The sequence below is a fragment of the Hydra vulgaris genome, chromosome 01 (genome assembly GCF_038396675.1).
Source record: "Hydra vulgaris chromosome 01, alternate assembly HydraT2T_AEP".
Classification (NCBI taxonomy): domain Eukaryota; kingdom Metazoa; phylum Cnidaria; class Hydrozoa; order Anthoathecata; family Hydridae; genus Hydra; species Hydra vulgaris.
In genome coordinates, this window is record NC_088920.1 from 27,248,043 (window position 1) to 27,264,955 (window position 16,913).

General features: G+C 28.6%; 1 protein-coding gene across 1 annotated transcript; it reads right to left on the reverse strand.

Annotated features, from left to right (window-relative positions):
• Nucleotides 1-12,829: 12,829 nt before the first annotated feature.
• LOC136075251 (uncharacterized) lies at nucleotides 12,830-14,626 on the reverse strand. Its single transcript, XM_065787797.1, has 3 exons — nucleotides 13,540-14,626; nucleotides 13,224-13,443; nucleotides 12,830-13,096 (listed from the first exon to the last, which is right to left on the reverse strand). The coding sequence occupies exons 1-3, from the start codon at nucleotides 14,618-14,620 to the stop codon at nucleotides 12,895-12,897; spliced, it is 1,503 nt and encodes a 500-aa protein (XP_065643869.1). The 5' UTR covers nucleotides 14,621-14,626; the 3' UTR covers nucleotides 12,830-12,894.
• Between the last annotated feature and the right edge of the window lie 2,287 nt (nucleotides 14,627-16,913).

A 16,913-nucleotide genomic window follows, 5' to 3' on the forward strand; every position in this document is an offset into this window, starting at 1 on the left:
TTTTTATAGCCTCGACTTTAGGTAATTATTCACAAGTTTGTATAAATAAGTCTGTCAAACGAACATCAGCATTGTTGTCAAACCATTAAAAACAAATATACCTAGACCTAGTGCTCCTTATCAGTCTATATCTGTTGAAAAAACCAATAATATCATTTCCATGTATTCATACATGCCTGCTGTTAATCTTGCATTTTACAAAGTATTAATAAAGTGAACATTTACAAGTCATTAGTCAAATGAACATTTTTTATGGGCTTCTTCTGTTATTTATTTAGTATTGATATATAACACATATAATTATTTTTATTTCGATTACATGATAAAATTGTTTAGCTTAATATTTCTAATAGTTTTTAATTAATAAATAAGTCTATTTGTGAAAGACAGGTATAACAATAAAATCAACTTCATCTTGCATTGTGTTTTTGATTAGATTAGTTTAATTGGTGTGTTAATATCTGAAATAGTAAAATGATTGAGTGAGACATTTAAAAGAGTTATTTCTTTAATCCTTATTTTTCCCACACAACCCTATCCTGTAATTAATTATTGAATAATTTAAATCAAACGTCTTAGTCTTGTTCAGGGCCAGCGCGAACAGGTGTCAGGTGTCAAGGTAACTCGTAAGAACAGTGCCATAATTAGTGGATCGGAGGCCCTCCTCCTAAAAAATACGTCTCATAAGGGCCCTAGTATAATAAAAATACATCCATTTTAGATATTTTAAAAAACAACTCATATTTTGAAAAGGGTCCCGTTTAATTTGCTCAGCCCCCTCCAGCAATAAATTGTGGGGGTGCCTAACTACTGCATTGCGTAAGAATAATGATTAGCTAAAACAAAATTGTATCGATTTCTAACATGTCGTTGCTGGGAAATGTATCTAATACATTTAATATATAAGATGTAACTAAGTAACATTTTTGTATTTTACAAAAAACCAAAGTTATTTTGCTAAAATTTTTCCATTTAGCAGCAAACAAATTCAAACTTTAACATCGATTTTCTCAGTTTGCAAAAACTTGGACTTATAACAAGATAACTCTAACGTCTCGATGTCTATACAGAAATGTAGTCAAGACAGTAAAGGCCAAGACATTTGGGCTCAAGACCAAGATTAAGCTTTAGGCTACAAGACCAAGACAGCTAACTATGAGTCTCGAGACCTACACCTCTGAGTCTATATAAAAACTAAGGTTTATACATGCATTTTGGCATATGGAATAATTATATTTTTGGATACAATATAGAAACACAAAAATAAAATATCTGATTTTTCAAAACAATCGGCATCGGCCGATGGTTTTGAAAAATCGGCCAACCAATCGTTAAATCAAGACCGACGCAACGGCAGGCCGATGCATCAGTGCATCCCTAATAAAAATGGAAGTTTAGTAAATTTGTCTAACAAAAATGGAAGTTTAGTAAGTTTTTTTTTGGAATTTGTTATCTTTTTTTTACAAAACGTTTATAAATATTTTAAGCAATTCGATAAAAACAATTACAAACTTGTTCGGATACTTATATTCCTATTATATTACTTTTTCGGATATTTCGCAATTTTACTATTTTAATGTCTCATATTATTATAAATTAACTTATTAGGATATTATAGTATATTTCTAGATAAAAAAAACTGATACTTTTTAAATGTGAAGGTCACCGACAAATTATAAAAAAAAAATAAGAAGAATTAAGATAATCTAAAAACCCTTTAACACAATAAAGCCCAAATAAATCTGTATGGTTTCTACAATTTACACTAACATCAGAAAACGGATAAGTCATACAAGACCTCCTGCCTTTTTGAATTCTTTCCTTCTTGAGAAGAACACCAAAGACAAAAATTATAACTATTAAATTGTTTGCGACATAAAACCATAGCTCTTGCAATTATACCACCAAAAAAAAATACATGAAAAAGATACAAACATTATTAGTTAAGAGTTTACCAGTAATAGATAAAATCAATAGTAAAATCGTCAACAAAAGGAGATAAAAATAATTGCAAATTAGTTGTAAAACATTTGAAACAAATTGCACACTGGTTATTAGGACGTAAATTAACAACACAAATGTATGACTTTTTTTCTTTCGGTCTTTCAAACTTTAAACTCTTTTATTAGGGGTCGTCCATAAAGTACGTACGCTCATAGGGAAGAGGGGAGAGGTTTTCAAAAAAGCGTATGGGGAGGAGGGGGAGGTTTCAATTTAAAAGTACGTACTTCGATTTTCTAATTTATCACAATTAACCAGCTAATCAGAAGAAAAGTTAAAATTCTGACTAAAGATTCTAGTTTGCCAACATAAAAAGATGTATGGCATAGGGAGTAGAAGGTATAGTTTTCCTCTATGCACACTAGGGTACGTCATACTTTTAAAAAATTTTAAATTAAAAAAAAAAACATTTTTGAGAGTGATTTTATTATGTGGTAGGTATTTCTAAGCAACATTGAAATAAAACTTTTTTTTTTTATTTTTTTTTTTTGGGGTAAATAGGATAAATTTCCTGCAACTGTTATATGTGAAACACCAAAATGTTCTGTGGACGCACACGAATTTGTCCAAATATATTTTTATTACATAAAATGTTAAAAAAAAAACACATATTTTTATGGAAAATAAAATTTTCACTAAAATAAAGCTTGAACATCAACTAAACAGTTTGATTAAATCTTTCTTGGATTTCAGATTTGGAACAACATCTCTGTGCTCTATTCTTGCTCTAATAAAACCATCACGCCTCTGAAAACCACAAATAGCAGCTGCGGCTTCAGTCACTTGTTTAACAACTCTTTCACAAGACTGGGTGTGGAGAGGATAGTAAGGTACTTCCATAGGAGAATCAATTACTTTTTGTAAATCTTTTTTCGTCATATTACATGTAAAATTTGGCTCCAAGATTTGTTCATTACTCCAGTCAATGAGTTCAAGGAGAGTCATAGCATCAAAGTTAAGTGTAGGTTTTTTCGGTTTCTTACACTTACATCACCTTGCTCTGAATCTCCCCTAACTTTCATAATCATTTTGACTGCAAAAGCTCTATTTTCATTTGATGAGCTTGCAAGAAGAGAAATAAGGAGAGACTCAGAATGAGCATGAAATGCACCATTTTGAACAGACTTACTAACGGCATCCATAACTTCGACTGTTTGACTTCTTAATAGATAAAGAAGTTTGATTAGATGATGGGGCCCATCAACAATAGAGTGCTTTACCTTGATTCTAAACCACATATGAAAGTATACTTGAGCCACAAACTGAGAAAGAACTTTTAGATTTTTTAAAATATCACCTTCTAGGCCATGGTCACTAATGTAAAGCCAAAGAATTGCTTGACCGGTTGTGAGCCACCTGCTATGGCAAAGATTGCCACATTTTCTGTTGACAAGTGAATGATTCAAGATACCTGATTCAAGACAAGAAACTAACTTGTAACTTAGTGAAGCATCGGCTCACATAGTCTTTAAAATATCATCCGGAATTTTAATTAAAGGTTCAATCTGTCTAATCGGATCAAACTTTTCTAGTCGTTTTAATTGATTTACTTTTGATAATAGTTTGCCTATGGACCCTTTGTAATTAAATCTTCAATCAAAACTAGAGTAGGATCTTTTCTTCCATCTACAAATATGCCTTTGATAGGAGCTTCAATAATTATTTTTTCTGACAAAACTCTAGTTTTAGCCATAACCTCTTGTCTGGCTCTCCAAATCTTCTTAGGATCACATGCTAAACTAGCCATTTTTGGAGTCAAGTAATTTGATTTGATCAAATCTTGAAGAAAAGCAGATACAATTGCAGATGTAGCAGAAGGAGATATGTCAAATCGAAGAGATGCTAGTGCTGTATTAGGGATCTTCATGTAGTTTTGTTTAATGGTAATAAATGGGGAAGTTTTTTGTTTGATGTTATTGGAGTTGTCTTCTGAGGATTCTTTATTTACATCTTTAATTTTTTCAGGTGAAGTTTCTTGATCTAAGTCATGCCCCACTGATTCATAAGCTTTGTCTTTGTTGTTTTCAATTTGAACCTGTGTATTAATGTGAGGTTTTTTAATCAAACTTTTTCTTTTTTCTATAGATGCAATATCTGTTATTTTACGTTTCACTGCTTTAACCTGTCTTTCTGTTTTTTCCTTGTCTAGTTGGTATATTTGGTAGCCTGATTTTTCACCAACCTTATCTCTTTGAGATTTGAGCCATAGTAAATCAAGTTGTGGCAACTTGATAGCTTTAGAGCAAATGCATAAAATATGAACTCCTGCAGAACAATTTTTAACTTCCTTACAAGAAGAATTCTCATCTGTACAAAGTAAAATGTTACACCTACATTTTGTTATATCTAACAATTTGTCCAGCTTACCTTCCCACAATTTGACAGTTTTTTCTTATGTTTCTTTTTGATTACAAATGTCTCTAAATTTATGCCAGGCAGTTAAAATTTTATCTGACAGCGTTTTTTGAGATATGACAACAGGGGTCTTAAACAAAGCGTTGGATTGAGACCATTGTTTCAATACCAAGTCTGCCAATACCACTGAGATTTCTTTTATAGGTAGATGACATCTCCTAAAAAAAACATAAAATTTAAACTGTTTTAACATTGTCATTTGAAATACTTGAACCGTCTAATACTTGGACGTCCTTTGAATGTCCAAGACGCCCAACGGGTGTCAAGATGTCTAATGGATGTTCTATGGATGTTATTAGACATCCTGTGCCCACTAAAATTCTATTATGTCGTTTATATTATATTGTAATATCGTTTCAAAAAACTCACCTATCAAGATCATCAGAAAGAAGCAAACTTTTCTGAATATGTAGACCTTTCCTTTGTACAAATCTCAGTGTAGGAACTTCTGTTTCCAATCAATCTTTTCCAACTCCAAGATACTTAGTTAAATTAGTTGTAGAAGAATGTCTAGTTTGTTTCAATTTTAAACTCTCCATTACACAATATTCTAGTTTATTTTTTACTGTAAAACGAAAACAATTATAATGAAAAACCACAAATAAAATGCAACAAATATTGCAACCTTTTGATATTGAAATATACACTATGAAATTCACTACTAACGCAAAGCAAATAACAAGTACTAAGTAACTGTGTTCTATAATTCATAGATTACAACAACAAATGGACTTAATAAAAATTGGATAATCAAAAATTTAGAAGACATTAGTAAGGTTTTGTTAATTTTTTGTTGTATTTTTTAACGCTTGTAAGTCGCATTTTTATACGCTTTTTTACATTTTTCAAGTTAACTTTTACACACAAAAAAAAAAAAAAAATTTTTTAATTTAATATTGCTTAACTTACCCCAACCCATAATAAAATCACTCCCCAAATTTAATTTTCAACATTTTTTAGTATGACGTACCCTAATGCACACACATGCATGGGCGCCCGCGGGATTTTTTGATGTTACGGATAGGACACTTTCACACATTATGCAAACTCCAAACTTAAGTATGTTTGTACCTATGCCAAATGAGGACGCCTCGCAAAAATTTGGGATGGCGGAACCTGGGAGCAAAAAAGCCCTGAAATGCTTGCCAAACCCCTTTCACTGCCCAAACGCGAGGGCACTAAGTAGTAAAACTTTCAACTTTACTATTTAAAGCTAAAGTCAAATTTATTGACAGATTTTAAATTTCGTAGAAAAATATTGTAAATAACATAGTTATGACCACGCCAATTTTCCCACCTTCCAAAATGAGGGGGTGTAAATATTGCATGGTTATAACTTTTGTAATTTACAATATTTTTCTACAAAATTTAAAATTTGTCGATAAATTTAGCTTTAGATGGTAAAGTTAAAAATTTTACTACATTAGTGCCCTCTCGTATGGGAAGGGGGAGAGGGGGCAAATGTTTTAGGGCTTTTGTTCCCAGGCCTCTGCCATCCCAATTTTTTGCAAGGCCTCCTCATTTGGCATATGTATAAACATACTTAAGTTTGGAGTTTGCATGTGTGAAAGTGTCCTATCCGGAACATCAAAAAATCCTGCGGGCGCCCATGCCACCCCTTATAAACTGGCCCTGAGTAAGCCGTATTTCAGGCAATCTATTTTTTGAGTCGACAAAAAACAGGTTTTTGCAGGCCATGGCTTATGGGTCGGATGCGCCCCCCCCAAAAAAAAAACACACAACAACAACAACAATGTGTCATTAGGGTCCAAAATATTCCAAATTTTACCGCTAGGTTTTGCTAAAATAAAAAGCTCCTTAAATTAGCGAAAGGGCACAAAACTTGCTGCTTCTTCCCTCTCCCCTCCTCCAATTAAGGGGTATGGGTAGCCTACCCTCGGCACTGGATTTTAGGCTTTGTTTTCAATATTACTGATCTCGCGTAATACTCGTTTTTTACGGACTTACTAAAGAGGGGCGCCTGAAAAAAACGTCCTCCACCTTTTTTTTTTTTCAATTAACTTTTTTGTTGAAAAAAAAAAGTAGGGGGGGGGGTATTTGAAATACGTTCGTACATTTTAAGGGGGTGGAAACTTAAAAGTATGCATGGTAACAGGGGAGAGGGGGGGGGTATCAAATTTCAAAATTTTTGGCGTACGTACTTTATGGACGACCACTTATCACACAGTGTTTTGTTGACGTTGGCAACAACAGTAGCGTTAAAAATACCTCTAATGCTTTCTAAAAAAAAATGAAGCGCAAAACAAAGATCATTATGCATAAGCATACATTAGAGAGATTGATTTTTGAGCCAAAATAAAGAGATGGACTCTCTAAGCTTTCATTTTCTTCAAACTCCTTTTTAATTGCTTTATTTTACTGGTTCATCTAAGCCAAACAATTAATTCATAAAATTGTCTCCAATAGAATAATTGTCATCAGAGGTGCTTTTATACTGTTGTTGAGGATAAATCACTTTTGACATTCTCCAACGAGTACTTCTGGGAATATTTTTTTCTCCCTAATTGCCATTTCTTGTAGCAACTAACTCTAGCATCTAGAATAGAAGAAATAAACAGTAGCTAAATTTAGGCTGAACAAAGTTATAAGAATAGAAAGAATACATATCAAAAATCTATGTTGCACAAAGCACTTGACCTAACTCTAGGTGTCTTTTTTCACTGCTTCTAAATAAGTAAATAAGTATATAATTGTATATTGAGTGTATATACATCATACACTCAATATGCAATTATATTCCATTTAAACATCTACATTTATCCATTTAAACTTCTACATAAACTTCCATTTAAACATCTACATATACGTATATATTAAATGTAGATATTTAAATGGTATAACTGATTATAATATTATTAAAATTCTATATTCATTCAATTAATTCATTAAAATATTAAAAAAATATATAACTGATAAAGATCATAACTTGATTGCACATTAGAATATGATACTATAGATACTATGATGCAATACTATACATACAATACTGTATAATACTACATATACTATGATACTATGTAATAATATCATAGTATTATATATAGTTTATATTACATATAGATACTATATTATAATATAAAATAGTACCTATATATAATATAAACTTTATACAACATAACTATATAATTCTAAGATATGATATTATATAGTCTTATACAGTATTATATGTATAGTATAAAGAGTATATATACTATATAATCAGTGGCGGATCCAGCATTTTTTGATCTTTGAGATAGCTAACTTCCAGACATGGAGCTAACTCCAAACATTTATATATTTATACTTATATCAAATAATGAGGGTTTGCAAAAAATTGCGATGATTGGAGGCTGGGAACAAAAAAGCCCCAAAATTTTTGCTACACCTGCCCCAAACGTGAGAGCAACAAGTTGATGAAATATTTTTTGTACTATTCTCAACTAGACTTATATTTATTGATAATTTTTAAGTTTCATAGTATTATCTTTAAGAGTTCAAAAATTATAACCATATAAAGTTTAAACCCCCCTCAATTTGAGAGGGTTGTAATTTTTATATGGTCATAATTTTTGAACGCTGAGAGAAATTACTATGAAACTTAAAAATTATCGATGAATATAAGTCTAGTTGAGAATAGTGCAAAAAATATTTCATCAACTTGTTGCTCTCACATTTGGGGCAGGTGTAGCAAAAATTTTGGGGCTTTTTTGTTCCCAGCATTTTTTCCCAATCATTGCAATTTTTTGCAAACCCTCATTATTTGATATAAATATAAATATATAAATGTTTGGAGTTAGCTCCATGTCTGGAAGTTAGCTATCTCAAAGATCAAAAAATGCTGGATCCGCCACTGATAATATTATTATATAGTATCTGATAGTATATAATATTACTATATAGCATCATTAAATAATATCTTCATTATTATAAAATATTATATATATATATATATATATATATATATATATATATATATATATATATATATATATATATATATATATATATATATATATATATATATATAGTATTATATAATATTGTATGTACAACACTAATAATAGTAATAGTAATTATAGTATAATAATATTATTGATACTATATAATATACAGTATCGTATGTTATATATTATCAATAAAATATACAGTATTGTATATTATATAGTATGTGCAGTATTTTATTATACTATAATTAATATTATACTGTACATTAGCCTGTGGCAAAAAAAACAACAACAAAAAAAAACAATATACTATACAATCTTAGTCATTTAACCCTAAAAGACTTTAAAGTTTTAGAACTGTAGAAGAAGTCTTATAAGATTACGCTGATGCTGCTTTTTTTATCATTTTTGTGAAAAACAAATAATTTTATGATAAAAAATTTTCTTTGTACTTTTTTGGAATTTATAAATTTTCTTTTCATCACATAAATACTAAAACTCCAGCTGTTTCTTTATTGAACGTATTACACAATTAGTCACCAATTCTATTTTATTGCCTAATTCACTGCCCAATTAAATTTTAAATTGTATAAACAATGACCAGCTTTATTTTTCCAGATAAATAAAATATTGACTAAAATGTAAAAAGTTAAAAGAAAAAAATAACAATATTACTATTTGAAAACTTAACTATGCAAACTTCTTAAATTTTAATTTATGTAACTCAAAATCAAATTTAAATACTCACAATATAACTATTTTAGGTATGACAGGTATTTTAGGTATGACAGGTACTTATATCTGAAATCAGACACAAAGTTTTATAAGAAATGAAATCATAGATATGTTGAATGGCAAAAAATTAATTTTGCACAGTGGCACTAAACACGTGAAGCAAATTTTTGAGAAGAATATCTCTGTTAGAAATGATAGACTGGCATTAAATATATCCATTCCAGATGCTCCAGATTCAGAATACAATCTGTTAGGTGTTCGCATAATTGAAAATTCCATGGAAGAAGTTCAGGCAGATTTTTAACATTTTTTTAATATTATTGTGTTGATCATACTTTTGCAGTTAATTCAGATACAAACAATTGCAATACTGGTAAACACCAAAGAGAAACTCTTATGATTATTATTGACACTGCCATCCTTTGGGCTCTTTGCAGTCAATATATATTAACTTCACAAGGTACTAAGGGCTCACAAAAATCATTTTGTATCAAATTTAAAAAGGTCTGGCCAGAGATCCTTAATGATGTTAATAGGCTTGATAATGTACCTATCTTTGGTTTTTTTGAGTCTTTTGGTTCAGTTTCTATCTTTGATTGGACTCTAACTTCTGGTTCAATTGTTATCTAAAAACCAAAGAAGTCCAAACCTACTTGATTTGCGCACTTCATAATGAAACTTTTGCTACAGACGATTACCACAAGGTGGCCTAATACCTTGGCAAAGTATATTCTTCCTTGGCGGAGTTATAAAGAAATTTAGATTCCTGCAGCCTGGTGCAATGCATGAGGCAAGATTCATGGCACATGCAATATACATGTTAACAATTCAGATGACCAAAGCTACACACAAGACAATAACAGTGGACAAGGAGGAAAAATTTAACAATGTATATACCATGGTTCCTAAAAATTAAAGACTCTGCTTCAAAATGATACATGTCAGCATTTAAAAACACTTATGAGTTGAAGAAATCTTTTGGTTTAGGAAGTATAAAGATCTTGGAAATGTTCTAACAAAAAGCTTAAAACATCATACATGGTATTTAGATAAACTAGTTGTTAGCATGTAAAGACCTACTTGATATCACAAAGGTAGAAATGATAAAAAATTTGCCCAACAATGTTAAGCCAGAGAAATATACAAAAGTTCTTAACTTTATTATTTTGGACCTTAATTTGGACCTTGTTGGTCAGGAAATCAGGATCTTTTTTGATATTGTTGGTGTTTCTGATAAAGACTTGAATCAATAGATTAAGGGGAATTCTAACTGCTGGAATGATTTGGAGAGCTAAGTTTTTTCAGTTTATAAAAAACATACAAATAACAAATGACTGCGCTGAGGGAAATATTTGTTTCATTCAAGATTTCTTTGAATGTAAATCCGAAGACCAAAAGCAAAATGTGATACTTGTAGCAAGTGAGAAGAGAAAGAAGATTCATGCCAATGTTAACAAAAAATGGTAGTTGCAATGAAAAAATATGGAAAAAAAAAAAAATGAAATAAATCAAAAAAAAAAAAAAAATACAAAAAAAAAAAAAATGATATTGTGTAACTCTGCAACAATAATTTGTAATTGTTATTATTTAAATAAAATCATTTTTTAGCAAATAAAAACCTTATTTTTCCAGACTATTAAGTTTTCAATATTTTTTTTGTTTTAATTATAGAGTATATTAAAAGTCAAAAAAATCGAGTTCAACGTAATTCTGCTTCACATGACCTTATGAGCTGAAACTTTAAATATGATCAATATGATGTAAATATAATCAAAAATTACTTTTAATTCTAATCAGCAGGGTGGCTGGCTCTTTTTTTCAAAATATCGAAATCTATAAATGCTAACTACTGTATTCTATATTACTTAAAAACCAGTGAAGCTTTAAACAAACTAGACAATATTTAGGAGTAACTCAAAAAGGTCAAATATAAACATATGGAAAAATATTCAAAATATACACATAATATATAGTTCATAACTGCAATTCAAGTTCTGCCTTAAAAGAAACTTTTAGAAAATTAAATTGTTTAATTTAATAACATATTTATTTCAAACAATGACTAAATGAAGCTAATAGAAACGAATACAAATATAGCAGAAAATGTAAACTTCTGAAACTAGTTAAATATACATTTGAAGCAAAATCACAGAATGTTAACATTTTTACTTTTCATATAAAACTATAATAGCCACAAACCAAATAATTCAAATTTTTTCTAAAATTAGACTTTAAAAATCTTCAACCTTTGAAAAATCTTGTAATTTCTGATTTGTCAAAATTTAGGTTTTTGTTTACCTCTTACCATAGTATAAAATTCATGTAAGCATATTAAATTCTTTTGAAATTATGATGAAACAGCTGTTAAAAAATGCTCATTTGACCGCAAGTCAGAATTAAATTGCTTATTTGTGTTTTGTAAAAAACACCCCTTTATTGAGTCCCCCTCCTAAGTAATATCAAAAATATAGCCGAAGCTAAATGTTTCAAACTTAAATTTAAAAAAATTATTTACAAAATTTTGGTAAGGAAGATATAAACCCAAATTTCTCTTTTTAACAATTTATTATAAAAAATGAATTCATCTCATTTATGAAGTGTTTTTTGTTATGAAACAAAATCAAATCTTTTATTATAACTTTACATTATTATGCATACATTTTATTCTATTTTGTAATAAGTTTCCAAAAACCAGGTTTTCTCATAAGAAAGTTAACTTGTGTTGTTATACTGGTAATTAAAGTACATGTAATAGTTAAATGCCATACTTGTACATATACAGGGTTCCCAGCCAACATTTATGAATTTGCATGCCTTTGCATGCTACTTTTTACTAAAATTGCATGCTTTTGCATGCAATTTATTAATATGTTGCATGCTTTTACATGCTTCTTTTTAAAAATTTGCATGCTTTTGCACGCACTCTATTATATATAGTGTATATGTATAAATTTATAATAGCATATGGATTTTTTAATTTTAAATTAAATATAAAAGAAACTTAAAACTGATGAGTATAGAATCAATTTTAAATTGTATATAAATGCTTGAAGTATTATCAACAAAACCTTATACTAAAATATAAGTATGCTGCAAAAACATATTGTAAATTTTTATTATTTTTAAATTATCATAGAAAACATATTTTTCATTACTTTGGAATTAGTTCAAATTCTACGGAAAATCAAAAAAGACAAAAATAACGATAAATTATTTATATATATATATATATATATATATATATATATATATATATATATACATATACATATATATATATATATATACATACATATATATATATATATATATATATATATATATATATATATATATATATATATATATATATTATATATATATACATATATACATATATATACTTTGGAATTAGTTCAAATTCTACTGGAAATCAAAAAAGACAAAATTAACAATAATATATATATATATATATATATATATATATATATATATATATATATATATATATATATATATATATATATATATATATATATATATATATATATATATATATATATAACAAAGACAACAAAATTTTAGTCAACACATAACACTCAACACAAACTCATGTTAACAACAATAACTGTTAAAGTTTATTTTTAATAACTATCTTGCATTAAAACAGGTTTCTTTTATATTTTAGACTCAAAACAAATGTACTTAGTATTATAGTATATTAATATAATTAAATAATATATTATATGTTCCAAAATTTATAAAGTTTGATAAAAAATAACATAAAAAGTTAATAAAAAAATGTTTTTTCATTAGAACTTTATTTCACTAATTTTTTCTTTTTTTCTAAATTGTCAAGATTTATTTGTAATTCCCTTTTACGCTTTATTCCCATGTCAATCATAGCTTGTGAAGTTTGGCATACAGTTTTATCTAACTTTACTTTGAGTAGCGCTTGCTGAAGTTTTCCATTACCTTCATCAATAGCAGTTTCTGCAACCTCGATGCCAGCTTTGCATACCCTTTATGTAATAAAATTTAAATATTTTGTTCAATAAAAGTCCTACTAGTTTTTATTCAATGACAAAATTCAAACAATAAAATAAAGAAAATATCCAAATTTTATTAAAAAAATGGTAAACAATATACCTTATATCTGCTTCAATAAGTTCTAGATCTGTTTTTCGCTGTTGTAAAGATTTTGTCAGCAACTCTGTTTGCTTTACTTTTTCTGATTCAGCCTTTACTAATTTAGTTTGCTCAGCCAAATAAACTTCATATCTTTGATGAGACTCTTTACAACATTTAATTAAGTTACTTGTTACTGGAAAATTCATAACTCCACCTACTTGATTAAGTTCATCTTTAACTAAAAAAGTATTGCAATAAATCAAACTATTTATCATAAATTGTTGTAATATTACTAAAAAAGAAAAAGATAAAAATATTGTTATTTAAACCATACCTAATCTCAATGCAACAATAGTGTCCTCTTTTAAGTTGGTACTGTGACCTTCTATAAAATTCTTATTTATAGAAAATCCTCTTTCGGGTGAACTGTTGCCATGACTAAAAGTTAAAACACACTTAACAAGTGCAAGCAGCTGAGGGAATTTTAAATTGCCTGCTTCATCACATATAGTGCCCACTTGACTCCAATAATTATCTATTCGCTTATATTTGGATTGTTTGCTTATACTATTTAAATAACAAGTACTAAAAGCATAAGACCAATATGATGTTTGCTGTTGAGCGACAGATGTAGTAGGTAGTTGTGAATTTATATAAAAGTGTTCTGGGATTACCTCATTCTGATAAGACAACCATTGATCTCTAACTTTATCACACAGTGATTCTTTGGTTGAAGAAATATCATTTAGATGAAAAACCGGGCCAAGTTGTTTTTCTAGAACTGAAGCGACTTTCAATGTTAAATTAGATATTGCACTTGTTGCACCTGGAGCAATACGCTTTTTTGGACGTAGAAATTGAGCATACTTTAAAAGTGAAACATGAAAAGGTAAGTTTTCTTGTAAATACGATGCAGAAGCAATATAAAACTCTTTGCACTCGGTCCTAAATTTTTCATCTACTAAATTAGGTAGAGCAGCTCCATGCAACAGCAATTTGACTTTTGTTCCTAATTCAATTGAACTTAATTTTCTATGGTTTTCGATTTTGTAGAAATCAATCATTAAAATTTCAGGCTGTGACTTGAACTCTCCATTATCATTTTTTAACTTTTTTGGAAGAATAAATTTTTGAAGTAAAGAGTTTAATAGTTTACACATCCCAGGATAAAGCATGTGAATCATTGGAGATTCTGTTTGAAATTGTACTAAAAATGCTTCAAAATCTTGTGCCGAGAAAGCACAAAAACCTAAATATCCTTGAGTCTGAATATCATTGCGCAGAGCTTCACAAATTCTTTTGTATCTATCTGTTTTAAACAAAGCGTTAAAGTTTTTTTGTTTTGGAAGAAATGTTAAAAAATATTCTTTAAGGTTCACCCATTGTTCCAAAATCCTAACAGCAACATATTTCATAGAAAGCCATCGCGTTTCTACATGTTTATTGGCAAACTCAGCAACCAAATTAGTTACATCGACTAAATCAGCATAATCTTCACGTCTGGCACTAGACAACTTAAAAAAAAAGTGAATATCAATAAAAAGTTCATTAAATCAAAGGAAAGCTTTTTAATGTCTTTTCTAAAAGCAGTATGGACTTTATGAAGGTTACATGTCAAAGCTCAATAAAAATATTTTCAGAATTTTTCTTCAAATCCAGTGATAACTTCATTTCAAAGGCTTTGTTAACATTTGGCCCATCCATCCCAACATGTAAATAATATGCAGAATCCAACTCCAAGTCAGTTTCAAATTTAAAATAATGATCAACTAGTTGGTTGTGGTCACAATGACCAATAAACAGAGAACCACAATATGACATTACAATTTCTCCCTTTTTGTTTGACCAATACTGGAGATATCCATCATACTGTTTTTTTATTTGCTTAGTTGTTGTTTCATCAAACTTAAAAGTAAATGGTGTTTTTTTAATATCAGATTTTAACATACTTTTAACATAAGGGGCAATTCCAAATTGTATTTGATATTTAATTTTTGATTCACCTTGCTTGTAACGCTTTGCCACAACAGAATCAGGAAACATAGATGTAAATCTTGCATTGTCATTTTCTGTTGACTTGAAACTATAATTACAATTGACAACATGTAAAGCTTGCATAATTTCTGCATGAGAGATCTGATCATCTATATGGACATTCAAACATCCAACATTTGAAAGTCTAACTGATTCATTGAACTGCTTTTGGTTGTTTGATATTTTACAAGGATCTTTGCTAACATGTTTTTTACCTTTATCGTGCTTCACAAGTTGACTAATGCCACCGGCAGATATACTGAAAAATGTCTTACAACAAATGCAATGAGCTTAACTTAAATTGTTGTCAACACCTGTCACCCATTTAAATCTACTTTCCCAAGATTTTTGGTAAGGGGTCTTACCCATTTATATATTTTAGTTTGTATTAAATCTAGAAAATCTAAATTAACCAAAATATTTCAAACAAAAAGCAGTTTTAAATAAATTTAATAGTATAAATTATAATGATTAATAAAATGTAAATAATATTAAAACATTGTTTATTAATAGACATTTTCTTTTCAAATGAAATTTTATACAAAAACTACACTGTAATGTTTTTTAAAAAAAATGAAATTTTAGAAACTTAATTTGAAAATTGATTATTTTTGTTTTTGCATGCTTAATTAACAAAAATGCATGCTTTTACATGCTTTGCATGCCTGTGTAAACAACTGCATGCTTTGCATGCCGAGTGGGAACCCTGCATATACAGGCCAAATATAATTTATATTCTATACATGCTACAAATTATGCAAAAATAGGAATTAGTTGCAATGCAGTTAAGTGAGCCAACTTGAAAGCCTTTAAATACTACATAACTCACAATCACACTTGCCTCACTATTTTGATTAATGTTTTATAAAAAATAATTAATAACCAATTTAAATAAACTATATAGTTCTAATTTGAAATAAAAAATAAATAAATACAAAGCATTATGTTGACTTTTTGTGGGGTGTGGACTAGGCCCTGTAGGACGTCATTAGTCGTACCTATCAAACTCACAATACTTGTTGAAAAAACTCAAACTTTATTAAAAATAGAAAAAACTTCAAGTCAATGAGGCACCTGTAAATTTTGTATTTCATGTTTTTTAATCAGAATGAAATAGGGAAAATGTTGGCAAACTTTTTCTTTATTTTAACTTTTCTCATTTTGACTGAAAGCTTTAATTTTGATTTTGTTATAAACTCAAAGGCATAAAATCTACAAAATTATACATTCCATGAATATTTTATCAACAACTAAAATATAGAACCTCTACACTCCCTAAAGCTTGCAAATTTTCTATGGATTCAATAGGAACGTCTATAATAATTCACCACTAGTAAATTGATGATATTATAAATGGTAAATCGAGAACATTACGAATTTACTGTCTGATTCTTTAAAAAACTAGAAAAATCTAGAAAATTTTGAGATTAGGAATATTAAAAAGTTTACAATTATCATATTCTACTTATTTATAGCATAAAATTAATTTTTTAACTTAAAAGATATAAAAAGTATTACTTTATTAGGCTATTAGAAAATTTTACAAATTTTTTTTACATTATGCAACTTTATTACAAACATTTAGTTATAAACTGCACCCCCGTTCATAAAAACAATAAACCAGTATAAAAAGAAAACTTATATTTACTTAAAAACAAACTTAAAGTTGTTTAG